This window comes from Lucilia sericata, unplaced genomic scaffold (assembly GCF_015586225.1).
Source record: "Lucilia sericata isolate MDLA Ls3-8-SP2 unplaced genomic scaffold, ASM1558622v1 Contig000613F_arrow, whole genome shotgun sequence".
NCBI lineage: Eukaryota > Metazoa > Arthropoda > Insecta > Diptera > Calliphoridae > Lucilia > Lucilia sericata.
Window position 1 is genome coordinate 19,510 of NW_023994620.1, and position 16,054 is coordinate 35,563.

The 16,054-nt window shown below is 34.7% G+C and overlaps 2 protein-coding genes across 3 annotated transcripts in view; one reads left to right on the top strand and one right to left on the bottom strand.

The window, feature by feature from the left end:
* Window positions 1-16,054, bottom strand: part of LOC119606699 (equilibrative nucleoside transporter 1) — a 201,201-nt gene that overhangs the window by 14,551 nt on the left and 170,596 nt on the right. The window lies entirely within an intron of this gene.
* On the top strand, window positions 6,289-7,366 carry LOC119606700 (jerky protein homolog-like). Its single transcript, XM_037960269.1, has 2 exons — window positions 6,289-6,425; window positions 6,485-7,366. The coding sequence occupies exons 1-2, from the start codon at window positions 6,375-6,377 to the stop codon at window positions 6,800-6,802; spliced, it is 369 nt and encodes a 122-aa protein (XP_037816197.1). The 5' UTR covers window positions 6,289-6,374; the 3' UTR covers window positions 6,803-7,366.

Genomic DNA, 16,054 nt, shown 5'->3' on the forward strand with positions numbered 1-16,054 from the left:
ACGGACGGACATAGCTAAATCGACTCAGAAAATGATTCTGAGCCGATTGGTATACTTTAAGGTGGGTGTAGGACCAATATTATTGTGCGTTACAAACATCAGCACAAACCCAATATACCCTCCCCACTAAAGTGGTGTAGGGTATAACAAATTATCTAAAAATTAAAGAACAAAAATAAAGAGATAGAACATTGGTAATATACACAAAAAAAACACAAGAAACAAAACATTGAATTAAACAAAACAGTAAACAGAAATTTAATTAAATAAAACACAAAATCAATCTCATATACCCACCATCAAACCATATGCCGTAAGAGGAATGCTCCCCTATAAACATCAGGGTGATATTAGGAATATGGCTTAAGTCAATTATAACAATAATAAAAAAATATTAATTTTTTAAAACAATATATTTTTGTTCAATTTTTAAATTGAAGTATTTTACGTCGATTTTCATCGCTGTACTAGTAATTTTCTAATTCCTCCCCATCAAATTTTTAAAGAGGACCTTATATGAGGGGTATGGTCAATAATTGATCTATGTACTCATATTTTTATGCCTGTAATTAGCGTTAATGTAATTTTCTAAAGGGGGCTTATATGCGGGGTAGGGCGAATTACCGCCACATTCCGCATGAAATTCGGTAGCAAGATTAACGTTCGTATTAAAGTTTCTTATGTCGAATTTCATAACTGTATTTCATACCTTGTATTTTTAAGCCCGCAAAGATCGTTTAAGTAATTTTCTGAAGGGGACCTTATATGGAGGGTAGGGCCAATTATGGACCGATCCACATACAATTTGATTTTGGCTCGCGAGGAACTTACTTGTGTCAATTTTTATCGCTATACTCGTATTTTTTAACCAGTAATGAACGTTAAAGTCATTTTCTGAAGGGGGCCTTGTATGGTGAATTATGGACCGATCCTCACTAAATTTGGTAGAGAGATTTTGGCTCCCATAAAACTTATGTGTGTTGAATTTCCTCACTATATTCATATTTTTAAGTCATTAATGAGCGTTAGGTAGGGTAGGGTCATTTATGGGCCGATCCCAAAAAAGTTTTTAGAGTTTTTGGTCCTTAAGAAACTTAGAATGAGTGTTAAAGTCATTTTCTGAAAGGGACCTTATATGGGGGTAGGGTCAATTATGGACCGATCCTCAAAAAAAATTGTCGGAAAGATTTTGGCGAATTTCATTGCTATACTCGAATGTTTAGGCCAGTAATGACTGTTAAAGTCATTTTCTGAAGGGGACCGTATATGGGGAGTAGGGTCAAAAATTTGGTAGAAAGATTTTGGCTTATATGGGACTTATTTGTGTCGAATTTCATCGCTATACTCGTACTTCTAAATCAGTTATGCCCGTTAAAGCTGTTTTTTGGAAGTCTACTTGTATGGGGGCTATCCGAAAACGTGGACCGATATTGCTCATTTTCAATACCGAACAAACCTTAGCAATAGAGAATATTTATTTAAAATTTTAACTGTCTAGCTCCTCCCTTGTGGGCCCTATCGTGATTTCAACAGACAGACGAACGGACATGGCTAGATCGCACAGTGGGGTCTCCCTGAACAAAACTTGGCATTAACTAAACTACAGTGTTTTGGTATAAATTATGGGTATCGATGGATAGAGGAAGTCCTCTAGATACGAATTAAAAAAAGAAAAAGTTGCACTTAATGCAACTTTTTTGCATAATTTTCAAAACAAAATTTTCCAAAATTTTATTTAAGTAATATTTTTATTACATTTATAAATACCCTAATTACTTTCGCGAAAGACTAAATTTAATGCATCTTCTGGAAGATTTCTGGATTTTTTTAGGGAAAGTTCTTTTTACAGTTATAAAGGGATCCGAAATAGTTAATAAAAAATTGAAAATATCTTTCATATTTTGTATTCGGCTGCATTTACGGGAATTCTGTTCTCGGTTTGTTCGTGGCTTCTTGAGCTTCTTCCGACATATCTGCTACGCTTAATTTTGAATTTTGTACAACTTTGCTGCTGTGAATTAAAATTGTATGTAAAGTTGGTGACATCCAAAACCAGTTATATTTTTCTACAAACAATTTTGCGGTTTTCGTACAAAAGTCTTTAAATTCCTCAATTTTGATTTTATGTTTTCCGGAAAGAACAGCCAATATTATATAAATATTTTTAATAATGTCGACGCCTAATTTGGTAATTCGTGCAGTAATCTCATAATTTTGAAAAAATCTTCGAGCTGTGTTGCCATCGTTATAGTTTCCAGCCCCAGGTTTGGGTTTATCTATATGAAGACCACACTCTTTTTTAAATTCCTCCTGTATTCTATTTTTATTGGCCTCCAAACTAACTTTAAACTCTCCTTTTGCCAGTCGTTTTTTTGAAGTAAGCCTATATGCTAGTAAAGATTTATAGTTTGAATTATACGAAGAGTAGTTTTATTTTCTATATTTTGTCACTAAAAATCGCTAACATGATAATATGTGGTTTACATACCGGTGTACTAGTCTTTAAAAACTTTTAAAGTGATACCAAACCCTCATGAGAGTTACTCTTATCGCGGATTTTTCCGTACAAATATATTCCGTCTAATAATTTTGCAAAACTTATTTACAGGAATATAAGACCAATAATGCATCAATCAATAGCACGTTCAGCCATTATTTTACTAGTTTCTACTATTTTACTTATTACTTAAATCAATTCATTTCGCATCCAATAATTAGATTTTAAATAAAATATAAATATTTTCATAGCATGGAGTGTTAGAAAAGAGAGCGTAAATGCCGCAGAGGCAAAAAGAGGCAAACATTGTTGTTTTGGTGTTATTGAGAAGATTTCAGAGTATCTTTAGCATATGGTCGCTTAGAGGCCATCAGTGGCCAAATTGTACTTTTTCACTTTTAAAAATTTAAAAAAAAAAAACATAAATATCTATAAAAAATTGCATTTTAAGAAGTCGTTAATAATAGTCGTTAATAAGTCTCTGGCTGTAAAGATGATTTAAAATAACACCTTTTCATACATAACAATGGTATATTTGGTATCGAAAAAGAAAATTTTAAGAAATTTTATATTAAATGGTAGATTCGTACAAAAAATGTTATGGTATTAAATTAAATAAAAAATTTCTTGAAAAATATATATAAAAACATAAACTTTGCTGCATCATCTAAAGGCCTATACAATAAAAATGGGAAAACTAATGATAGCGTTATATAGAATATAGTCTTAGCTTTCCAGGCATATTAAATTTTTATCAAAAAACTCATTTCTAAATATTTACTTTATGCCAAGTTTACTTAAAGGAGACCCCAATGTGGATTGTCTTAAAATTAAATAAGGACCCTACAGTCCTTATTAATATTTCGATGTGTTACAAACGGAATGACAAAATCAATATACCCCCATCTTTTTTGATGGTGGGTATAAAAACAACAAAGGTGTTTTATTTAACCGTTATGTCAATACCCACACACCCGGGTATGTTTTTCATTTTTGAAGCGATATATCTCGAGATCTATATATCGTATCGGCTTGAAATTTGGTCTATGCTTTCAGAGTAAAGTTTTCTATACAATTTCCAAAAATTAGTATATATACAGTGAACTAGCGGTAATGTGAACATCCAATATAATGAACTATCCCCTAATGTGAACACTCAGTTTTTTATATGGGCGCTCTAAATAGTGAACAAAGTTTAAATAGTGAACAATTTTTTTTTTAATTTTTGGGCATTTTTTAATTTGTAGAAGCATTTATTTTTAATGTTGGGAATCCCCGAATCAATAAATACCATAGTATTCCATTATTTTAAAGGTATTTAATGCTAGTAGCTTTATGTAACTTGTTGCGGTAGGTTCGTGAATTTATTTTTAAAATTAGTGATGTCTAAAAACAGTCGAAAGTTTTTATCCTTAAATGAAAAATGCGAAATTTTGGAATATTTAAAAAAAGGATCGAGTGTTACAGTGCACAGTGGGGCAGAATGGAAATTTTTTGGAAATAAATCTGGCATTTCTAAACGGCTGATCCGATCGGGATAAAATTTGGCGTGAGCGTAGCCAAGGAGTATTCGAGTTTAAGTTTTGAAGATGAACCCTGCAGATGCCCCAGGGACGGCGCTGTGGCGGCTCAAAGTAGGGTACCTACGACATGTAAAATTTTTAAACTCGTGCCATTTTTTTGTTTTTCACCCAAATACAAAGATTTTTATATTTTGTGAAAGCGCTCGACGAGATCTTGAAAAAACATGCTTGGACATACTACTTATCTCTTATAATATCCGAGTTATAGGCATTTAAAAATTTAGTGATACAAAATTTACCATACCTTGGTCCGCCTTTTTTTGAATAAAGGGCGTAATTTTGGACCAAATGGACTCAATTTTTTCTTGTTAGTTAAAATTTCAGATCAATATTGTTTACAGATCCAAAAATATACGTTTTTTAATTTAAAAATTCAAAAAATTTTAGATTTTTGGCGTTTTTTTGCCAAAAATGTGTCTTAACTCTTTTATTAATAAAATAAAATTTTTATTAAGAACATATAACAATTTTATAGTTTTCTAAAAGGTATCTTTACGCAGAACGCTTTGGCGTAAAAAACTTGTCCTATTTTTTGAAAATGTTGCCACTGCGTCCTTCCGAATATGACCTATTTTTTATCAAAACTTCAACTTTGGGCGACATGTTCTAAAATCCCAAAGCTGGGATCAGAAAACTGAAAGCAGTTTTGGAAACCTCAATATGTTTTCTATTTACTCCAAAAGTATTTTCCCAGTCCTGAAAGAAATGTGGACCCTATGGGCAAAAAAGTAAAAAATCCCATTTTTGGGATTTTCATTCCTATTTTTGGGAATTGCGGGATGCCCTTTGACCTTTTAAAAATTTTTTTTTTTGCATATTCTTATTTGAAATGACAATTTTAACAAGCGTTGAAAATTTCATTGAGTTTTGTTCATAAATAAAGATTTTGTCATATATTACATATTTGTTTAATTTCTAAAACTATGATTTATATCAAAATTTTAATAGGATCGCAGATAGCTACAACAATTTAGTCCATATTTATCCCTTAATATCATTTTTTAGTTAGATATGGAAATTCTCGACCCTTTACAAAAAATTTCAAGCCAATATTTCAATTACATTCAAAAATATGTTCATTTAAACCTGTGTCCTTTAATTTCATCTTTTTCATATTTTAGTATTAAGTATGACATAACATACATTTGGTGTTGAATAAAATATTTGGACAATTTTTAAAAATTATTTAGTTAATTATTTTATTATAATATTGTAGATAAAATAAAAAAAATTATAATTTTATTATGAGCCACGCACAACAACACCTAAATCACCCCACACAAATTACCTTTCCCGCCCACCGAAATATAAAACACAATTTAATACAATATCATCAGTTAGTATAATAGCTTTTTTTATTTGAACTGTTTTTCAAGATCTCGTCGAGCGCTTTCACAAAATATAAAAATCTTTGTATTTGGGTGAAAAACAAAAAAATGGCACGAGTTTAAAAATTTTACATGTCGTAGGTACCCTACTTTGAGCCGCCACAGCGCCGTCCCTGGGGCATCTGCAGGGTTCATCTTCAAAACTTAAACTCGAATACTCCTTGGCTACGCTCACGCCAAATTTTATCCCGATCGGATCAGCCGTTTAGAAATGCCAGATTTATTTCCAAAAAATTTCCATTCTGCCCCACTGTGCAGTGTTAAGTAAAAAGTATAAAGTTGCAAAATCAACGATATGTTCAATAAAAAATAAAAAAGACAATATTTTAAAATGTGTGAACAATACGTTTTATGGACCCGGAAAACGCAAAACATTACGATCTTCAGAGCTTCCAAAAATAGAAAAATCGCTCTATAAGTGGTTTATTTGCATGCGGAATAAAAACCTTCCTGTAAGTGGGTTGATGTTGAAAGAGAAAGCCAAACAAATTCACAAGAACATAAGTGAAAACGGAAATGACTTCAATGCTAGCGATGGGTGGCTACAAAAATTTAAAAAGAGATACGGATTTCGGCTCCTTCAGATAAGCGGTGAAAAACTTTCTGCGTAATCTCAGTTCGTAAATCCTTTTAAAATTAAATTGAAAGCAAAGATAGAAGATTTGGGTTTATCCAATGATCAGTTGTATAATGCCGATGAGTTTGGTCTATATTGGAAACTTCTCCCACAAAAGACATATGTAACGTCATTGGAGAAAAGTGCTCCAGGTGCAAAAATGGAAAAGCAAAGGATAACATTTTTATGCTGTGCAAATGCGTCAGGATCTCATAAAATAAAACTTTTAGTAATAGGAAAACCGAAATTTTATCTGTCCCGTAAACTACAGAAATTCAAAGTCTGCTTGGATGACTTCTTCCATTTTTAAAGAATGGTTTCACAACTGTTTTGTGCCAGAGGTAAGTAAACATGTAAAAATAGTTCAATTGGGATTCTTACTTTTTTATTTTTCATTAAGGTGACAGATTTTTTAAAGAAGAAAGGATTACCAGTAAAAGCTTTACTCCTAATAGATAATGCCCCATCCCAGCCACCAGAATCCGACCGATGGTTCCATAGAAGCTATGTTCATGCCTCCAAATGTAACGACTCTGATCAGCCAATGGATCAAAATGCAATTAGAATCACCAAACTTCATTATAAGAACAGTCTTCTGGCAACAATTATTGCAAAAGAGGGGGATTTGCTTGAATCGATGAAAAAAATCACACTTAAAGAAGGAGTTTCTTTTCTAGAGGCATCCTGGAACCGAGTTGGTAAAAAAAACTTTATCTAACTGTTGGAAAAATATTTTGAATATGGTAAATGATGAAGACGATCCTGAATTTAATGTTTCTTTGAGCGTTTTAAAAGAAAAGTGGCAATCAGAGGTTAGATCTTTAGAAAATACTGCTGCAGATCTTCTACAGACATTGTGCCCTAGGAAGTATTTACTGCTGTAAACATTAGAGATTGGATCAATAATCCTTGTGTGGACGTCACAACATTTGATGAAAATGATTTAATTGAAGAGTCCGACGATGATGACGACTGTTTTATTGAAGCGCCTGAAAACAAAATTAAAGCCAAAGATGCTGTCGAAATTTTTAACAAAGCTGTCCAATGGGCTGAATTTCAAATGGTCGATCAAACTGACATTAAAAAGATTATTTCCATATTTAATTATATATGTATGTACCTATCTTTTTTCATTGTAAATTTTATTTATTATTTTGTGGTAATATTTTGTTTGTTTTTTATGTACATACTAAGAATGTACTCATTATAAAATGGATTTTTAAAAACCTTTTATGTTCCAAATAAATTACAAAAAGTTTTTTTAGTAATCTTTGCATTTTCACTCCTTGCAGAAATGATTTTTAGAAAGAATAACTTAGTAATATACACTATCTACTACAAAATAAAGTGCAAAAGTACTCATATATATTCTTTCAGCGAAAAATCGGTTAAATGATTATTGAATATGGATTTTTTTTCCAAAATCATTTAGTTTATATACAATGCTACAAATATATAAATATAATCGGCACCTTCCCAATTTTGAATATGACAGCTTTAGAGGCGAAGTAAGCCCTACCTTTATTCTTGGCTCGACTAGCCACAGATTTCTGGTCGATACCTATTGCAAATAAAGTTCCCTCAGGTTCTTCTTTCCTGTAAAAGACATCCCATTTTTCCACGGCCTGCTCAGCATTTTGACCACCAAGAATTTCCAATATACGTTCATTAGCCAGTTTACTGCCCCATTCTTTTATGTAGATAGTGGACTTTAAGAGCACCGGAAGCTCGCTCTTCATTGTCAGTCCCAGCTTAGCGCCGTCCCAGGGAGGAGGGATACTTTCCACCAAGTTCTTTAGGGTGCTAACACATTGGTGAGATGCCAACCTCATCAACATCACGCCCATGCTGAACTCGCAGCTCACGTTCTCTATTGGTTGTTTGCCCTTTGAAGCGATTGCATGGTCCACTATTTTATTGTTCACCAGATCTTCTACTTTACTCTGTTGGTCTATTGGAATTTTGCCTGTCGGATTACCGGCATCGTAAACTGCATAGCAGAGATCGTCCCGGTGTCTTCTTCTGACAATTTTGGCGGCTCTTTTCCTTTTCCACTGTCTAGCCTCTCTTTCCTCGCTTTTCGGGACTTCTTTTGAGATACCCGTAACTATCTTGGCGTTTTCACCCTTACTCTCAGGGTTCTGACTTGAGGTTCCTTTGAGTGAAGTATGGCTTGGCTTCGTATTAGAAGACGGGGAGCTCTCCAGAGATTCCGGTTGTAACACATCAAAATATTGGTTACAAAAGTATATGTATATATTCTGGATCCTTATTAATTTCTAAGACGATCTAGCCTAGCCCTATTGCAGCAATTTCTTTGGTATTGAAAATCGATAATATCGGCCGAAGTTTTCACCTGGCCACCATACAAGTTGCCCCCGAAATACATTTTAAACAGACTTTATACGAAAATAGCGACGAAATTCGACAAAAAGAAGTTCCATATGACCCAAAATCTTTTACCCCCATATATCCCCTTCAGAAAGATACTTTAACGCTCTTACTGGCTTAAAAATACGAGCACACTGAAGCAATTCGATATAAACAGGATGTATATAAAACAGAATCGGTCTACCAAATTTTACGAGGATCGGTCCATAATTGAACCTACCCTTCACATATAAAGCCACCTTCAGAATGTTACGAGAACAGCGATGAAAATCGACATAAAAAAGCTTTATAGGAACATAATACTTCATTCCGAATTTGATGAGGATTGATCTATAACAGATCATAGTCCCTGTATAAGGTTTCCTTCAGGAAAGGTTTTACTTATTTAAAATACGAATATTCTTTATTTAAAAGTACGACAATAGCGATGAAATTCGATAGAAACAAGTTCTGTACAAAACAAAATTTTACGAGTATCGGTTCATAATTGACCCTACCCGCATATAAAGTCCGCTTCAGAAAATAACTTTTACTCTTATGAATAAATTAAAAATACGAGTACAGCGATGGAAAAAATAAGTGTTATACGATAGAAGTCTTTCAACTAAATTTTACCACAATCTTTCATGGCTGAATTAAGAACAAATTAGAATTTTTTATAGTACACTAGCTATACCCAGTGTGTTTACCAGATGTACTAAATTTTGTATTTAATTCATATGTATTTATTTTAAAAGCACTAAAAACAGTGCTAAAAGCACTAAGTTGAGAACTCTGCTTAAAAGTCACAATGTAAACATTCAAGATTTTACGAAGGGCATTTAAAAGAAAATTGAGAAAAAAGCATGCCTGAAAAGTCTCAATCTAAAACAGAATTTAAATTGAAAATTATTAAAAGACACATATATTCATAACGGTATTCATTTCGTATTCATAACAAATTCATTTCAAAACAAGTTAGAGTGCTATATTCGGCTATGCCGAATCTTAAATACCCTCCACCAGCAAGCTACTTTTTATTGAAAACCCATTTAACAATCTAATTTTTAGATAACTTGGCAAAACTTTTGTTTCCGTATGCGGGTACTAACATTTATGCATATGTCAAACTAATTTTAATTATGTCGAGTTATATGTATATTAATAGGCCAGTTTGAAAACATTTTAATATATTGATTTATCTGTACACAGAACATACTCATTTTGAATTTTATCCGGATGTAATTATTTAATTACGAATTAAGTGATTTTCAGAAGTATACCTTATATGGGAGCTAAGACAATCTATGGACCGATCTGGAAAAAAATTCCGTAGAATGATTTATATATACAAAATACACATTTATGTCGAATTTTATCCCGATAACTTTGATCGTCAATGTGCATTTGAGTAATTTTCGGAAAGGGTCCTTATATGGGAGTTGTGACCAATTATCGACCGGTAAGGAAAAAATATGCCAAAAAAATCAAGTCGAATTTTACTACAATAGATTTATTAATTAATGAAATATTTGTGTTTATATGTATTTGTGTAAGGTTTGGTAGAATGATTTATATGTTTACAAAACATATTCAAGTCGTACTTTATCCCGATAGCTTTATTATTCATAGGAATATATGCGTTTAACTGATTTTCGCAAGTGGACCCTCTATGGGAGCCTATCCGGAAAAAAATTCGTTGAGTGATTCATATAAAGACAAAACATATTTGTGTCGAATTTTATCAATATAACTTTATTTGACAATTAAATATATGCGCTTAAGTGATTTTCGGAAGTGGGACTTATATGGGAGCTATGGTCATTAATGGACCGATCCGGGAAAAAAGTGGTAGAATGATTTATATGTACATAGAATATATTCAAGTCGAATTTTATCCTTATAGTTTTAGAATTTAATGAAATATCTGCGTTTAAGTGATTTTCGGAAGTGGACTTTATATGGGGGCTATGACCAATTATGAGACTATCCGGAAAAAATTTCGTAGAGTGACTTATATAAAGACAAAACATATTTGTGTCCAATTTTATCAAGATTGCTTTATTTGACAATGAAATATGTGCTTTTAAGTGATTTTCGGAAGTGGGCCTTATATGGGAGCTATGACCAATAATGTACCGATCCGTAAAAAAATTGGTAAAATGATTTGAATATACACAAAACATATTCTTGTCGAATTTTAATGGATCGATCGGTAAAAAATTTGTAGAATGATTTGTATGTATACAAAACATATTTGTGTCGAATTTTATCCCAAAAGCTTTATAATTCAATGAAATATATCCGTTTAAGTGATTTTCGGAAGTGGACTTTATATGGGAGCTATGACCAATTATGGGCCTATCCGGAAAAAAATTCGTAGAATTATTCACATTTAGTCTAAACATATTTGTGCCGAATTTTATCAAGATAGCTTTATTTGACAATGAAATATGAGCTTTTAAGTGATTTTCGGAAGTGGGCCTTATATGGGAGCTATGACCAATTATGGACCGATTAGGAAAAAATTTCGTAGAGTGATTTATACATACACAAAATGTATTCATGTTAAATTTTATCTTGATAGCTTTATTTATCAGTGAAATATGCGCGTTTGAGTGATTTTCGAAAGAGGGCCTTATATGGGAGCTATGACCAATTATGGACCTATACTAATATACGTTGGTAGTATGATTTTTGTTGATATTTTATTTATATGTGCAAAATTTTGAGTTGATACCAATATATTTGAGGAAGTTATAAACTATAAATCCATTTCCGGAAATATGTACCTTTGTATGGGGGCTACGGGAAATTTTGGATCGATTGTTTTGATTTTCAACATAATTGATCCCTGGGTAAAAAAAATAATTTGTGACAAAATTCATCGAATTATCTTTTGTAGTTTCTGAGAAAACGACTTAAGAATTACGAAAAAAACGTAATTTTTTTCGAGGTAGTCTGAAACTTTTTCTCATAACTTTTAACGTTGTGAACCGATTTTACTAATTTTCAATATTTTTTGGTGAATTTGGTTTATTTCTTTTGCTTAGTTTTAACGTGAGCGTGTTTTAGGCAGACAGACAGACGGACAGACAGACGGACATAGCTAAATCGACTCAGAATTTCATAAGGATCAAGAATATATATACTTTGTTGGGTCTCAGATGAATATTTCTAGGTGTTACACACGGAATGACAAACTTATATATACCCTCTATCACCACTGATGGTGGTGGAGGGTATAAAAATACGATCCACAAGTGCAATGGCAGAACAAAAGAGACCCAAATATACAAGAGACCCAAATTGGAAAACAGCTACTCAAATAAAGAAGACCCAACAGCAACGAGTAAGTACAAAAAATCAAATACAATAAAGAGAAACACAAACCCTTTAGTGTGTGGGTTCGCTCTTAGATTTTTTTGTAGCTGTAAATAAGAAGTAGGAAAACGAACAGGGTTACCACCCATATTTTTTTTTTAATAATTAATGGGGAAATAAAATACCTTCAAATTAATAATTAATCTGGAAATTAATTATAATTTTTGATTACTCTTGTTGTAAAATTGCTAGCAGGGACTATTCTTGACCCAATTTTAACCCTTATTTTTATCGGTTTGTATTTTAAACCACAAAAACAATCGCACTCGATAAATTTGTAAATTGTACAAATGACCTTTTGGATTTTGAAATAGAGTTTACCCAAAGCACGGCAAAAACAACATTCACTCCCTTGAGGTACTTCGGGTCGAACTTGATTTTCTATGGTCACAAGTCAAAAGGGCATATGATGAGTGTAGGGACACAAAAGAAGATTCGAAAAAAATCCATTGATAAAAATAAGCTTCGCGAACGTTACATACAAACGTTCTGCATACAAAACATGCTTAGTGTCAATCAACGTAGAAATTCAAGCAATACCAAACCCAAGCAAAGAAGAGCGAATTTCTGCTGTTGGAAATCAATAAATAGAAAAAAATTACATTTCTTTTGTGCGGCTACCACCTTGTGACACGGACACATTTTATGGAGATTTTGTAACATGGCCTACTTTCCGCGACCTTTTCACCGCGTTATATATAAACAATTCTAGACTTAGCAAAATTGAGAAACTTTTTCATGTGAATCAAAAGACTGTATGAGATGCTAGAAAAATAGTTTTAAATGCCCCGTTGACCAACGGAGATTTCGAAATAGACTGGAAAAGACTCAGCCCCATCAATTTAAAAACTACAACGTACAGTTAATAGTTGTATTCAGGCGTTCAATGCTTTAGGTATAAAAACCAGCTCATGGGACCCTTTTCTGGTATACCTTTGCTCAACAAAGCTCCCTCGGACCTTTCTAAAGGAATTTGAAAATTCACTTCAAGAAATAACAAAAGTTCTGACTTGGGAACAATTCAACACATTCTTGACCCATAATTCTAAGACTCTAGAATCTGTAGCGGCCATCACACAATCAAATACAAAGTCCGACCAACATAGGAATGATAATTCTTCAAAGCCAAAAAGATTTCACACTTTTCAAAAAAAAAAAAAAACACCTAAAATGAAACTGGGTCGAAAAATAGAAAATCGTTAAACACAAATGAGGCACAGAAAAATGACTCAAACTTTAAATGTTAACATTGTAAGGAGTCTCACCATTTGTGGCCTTGACCCAAATTCTTAGAGAAAAATGTTAATGACAGAATTCACATTGTAAGAGTCACAAATTCATGCTAAAACTGCCTCTTTATTGACCACAGTGCACAGTGGGGCAGAATCGAAATTTTTTTTAAATAAATCTGGCATTTCTAAACGGCTGACCCGATCGGTATAAAATTTGGCGTGAGCGTAACCAAGGAGTATTCGAGTTTAAGTTTTGAAGATGAACCCTGCAGATGCCCCAGGGACGGCGCTGTGGCGGCTCAAAGTAGGGTACCTACGACATGTAAAATTTTTAAACTCGTGCCATTTTTTTATATTTTCTGAAAGCGCGAGACGAGATCCATGCTTGGACATACTACTTATCTCTTAATTTCACTCTCCCAGCTTTAATTTCACTTAAGCTGAGGGAGGGCAGATTGTCCACCACCTGGGAATATTATATTCCCCGCGGACCAAAAAACTGAAAAAAAAAAAAAAAAACAAATATGGGCAGGGCCTAAATAACCCAGTACCGGCGGCAAGTGTTGATCTACTCGCGAGTCACGTGATGTCGTCATCCTGCAATCGTGAGCAGAATACTACTACGGAGGTGGGTACCTTGGCCTCCGTGGCGGACAATGCGTCAAGTGTACAGCATGCCGCTGGCAAAAATATAGGGGTGAAAGAGAAGGATGTACTCGGAGAGAGCTCTAAGCTACCTCAGCCTTTAAATATAGGTGAGGGTTCCGACTCTGAATCCTAAGATGATAATAATAATAATACCATTATAGCAAATCCCAAAAAGGATGAAGTAGAGCAAATGGTGAAAGAGGTGAGTGATAGCATAGCTAAACTACCTATTACTAAGAAAAGACTTTCTGGAGCACAGAGGAGGAAGTTGAAAAAGATGCTTCAGGAAATCATAGTTAGTCAATCCCACGACACTCCAAAGGAAAAATCGGACTCTCTCACAAGATCTGAGGCAAAAATGATCAGGTCTCCCGAGGAGTTGACAACTGAGAATAAACCTAAGAAGAAAAAGAGCTCCCCGTCTTCTAATACACAGTCGAAGCCAAGCCATACTTCACTCAAAGGAATCTCAAGTGAGAATCCTGCGAGTAAGGGTGACAACGCCAAGCCAGATATTCCGAAGACGAACACGTCGGCGAAATCAAACTCGAAGGTAAGGGAATCTCAAAAGAAGCCCCGAAAAACGAGGAAGGAGAAGCTAGACGGAGGAAAAGGAAAAGAGCCGCCATCTTACGCCAAAGTTGCCAGAAGTAGGCACCGGGACGATCTCTGCTATGCAGTTTACGGTGCCGGTAATCCGACAGGCAAAATTCCAATAGACCAACAGAGTAAAATAGAAGACCTGGTCAACAATAAGATAGTGGACCATGCAATCGCTTCAAAGGGCAAACAACCAATAGAGAGCGAGAGCTGCGAGTTCAGCATGGGCGTGATGTTGATGAGGTTGGCATCTCACCAATGTGTTAGCACCCTAAAGAACTTGGTGGAAAGTATCCCTCCTCCCTGGGACGGCGCTAGGCTGGGACTGGCAAAGAAGAGCGAGCTTCCGGTGCTCCTAAAGTCCACTGTCTACATAAAAAGATGGGGCAGTAAACTGGCTAATGAACGTATACTGGAAATTCTTGGAGGTCAAAATGCTGAGCTGGCCGTGGAAAAATGGGATGTCTTTTACAGGAAAGAAGAACCTGAGGGAACTTTATTTGTAATAGGTATCGACCAGAAATCCATGGCTAACACCTAAGACAATACCCAAAGCATCATTAGCAAGTACTAGCAATGTTGAGGAGTCAAATCCACTCACCCGCCAGAAGACAGAACAGCAATGCTCTCCTGAATTGGGAATGTGTCTATTAAAAATACTGCTATTCCTATGCCTGATAAGGACACCGCAGTGCCATCAACAGTACTCACGGCATTAATAGCCACTTCAGGCTATCCGGAGGAGTCAAATCCAAAGAGCGAGGAGGTGACCACCAACTCGCTGGAAGACAGTTTAATGGATGACCATGATTGAGGTTATCCAATTAAACCTCCATCGGAGCGAGGCAGCTACCAACGCTCTGATGGCTAAAATCAACACAGGTAAAATACATATAGCTTTAATCCAGGAACCTTGGACGATTCTCAACAAGGTTTCTGGATTAAATCACGTAAATTTCCAACTTTTCTACGCTGATACAGGATCTCGCCCGAGAACATGTATCTTATGTCACAAGAACTTATGTTTTCTCCTCTCAACAGGATTATCAACATCGGATGCAACGGTGCTGAAGCAAGGTCGTGGCAACATATTCCTTGCATCTATTTACCTGCCTTTCGATTCTCCGACACTACCACCAACGTCGGATCTGATGAAACTGGTTGAAGAGGCACAAAGGAAAAATAAGAAAATTGTAATAGGTTGTGATGCCAACTCGCATCATGTAGCTTGGGGTAGTACAAACACCAATCGCAGGGGACAAGCCCTCATGGATTTCTTTAATACTAAAGACTTGATAACACTGAACTTAAATAATAAAGCTACCTTCGTCAATAGAATCAGAGAAGAAGTATTAGATATAACTATATGTTCAGAAGAGCTTATAAACGAAATTCAGGATTGGAGAGTTTCGGACGAGCACTCCTTTTCTGATAATCGGTACATAAGATTCAAAATACTAAGGCCACCACCAAAGCCGATAAAGTTTCGGAATAAGTCTAAAACTAATTGGACAATGTTCGGGACCTTACTAAAGAACCGTTTAGGTCAGGACACTTTTCAATGTCGAAATAAAGAGGATATAGATGCCAAAGTGGAAACGTTCACAAGTGCCCTGGTTGAATCGTTCGAGGACAGCTGCCCTCTGCGAGAGCGGAGATCTGCCCAGGAAAAACCCTGGGTAACTGGGGAGATCCGGAACCTTGGGAAGACTCTTCGCAAACTATTTAACCGGGCA

What these genes read in the sequence shown, in the direction of transcription:
- LOC119606700 (XM_037960269.1), top strand. Translation starts at nt 6,375, where the DNA reads ATGACTTCTTCCATTTTTAAAGAATGGTTTCACAACTGTTTTGTGCCA. An exon ending in ACAACTGTTTTGTGCCAGAG is followed by an intron (nt 6,426 to 6,484) that starts GTAAGTAAACAT and finishes TTTTTCATTAAG; the next exon opens with GTGACAGATTTTTTAAAGAA.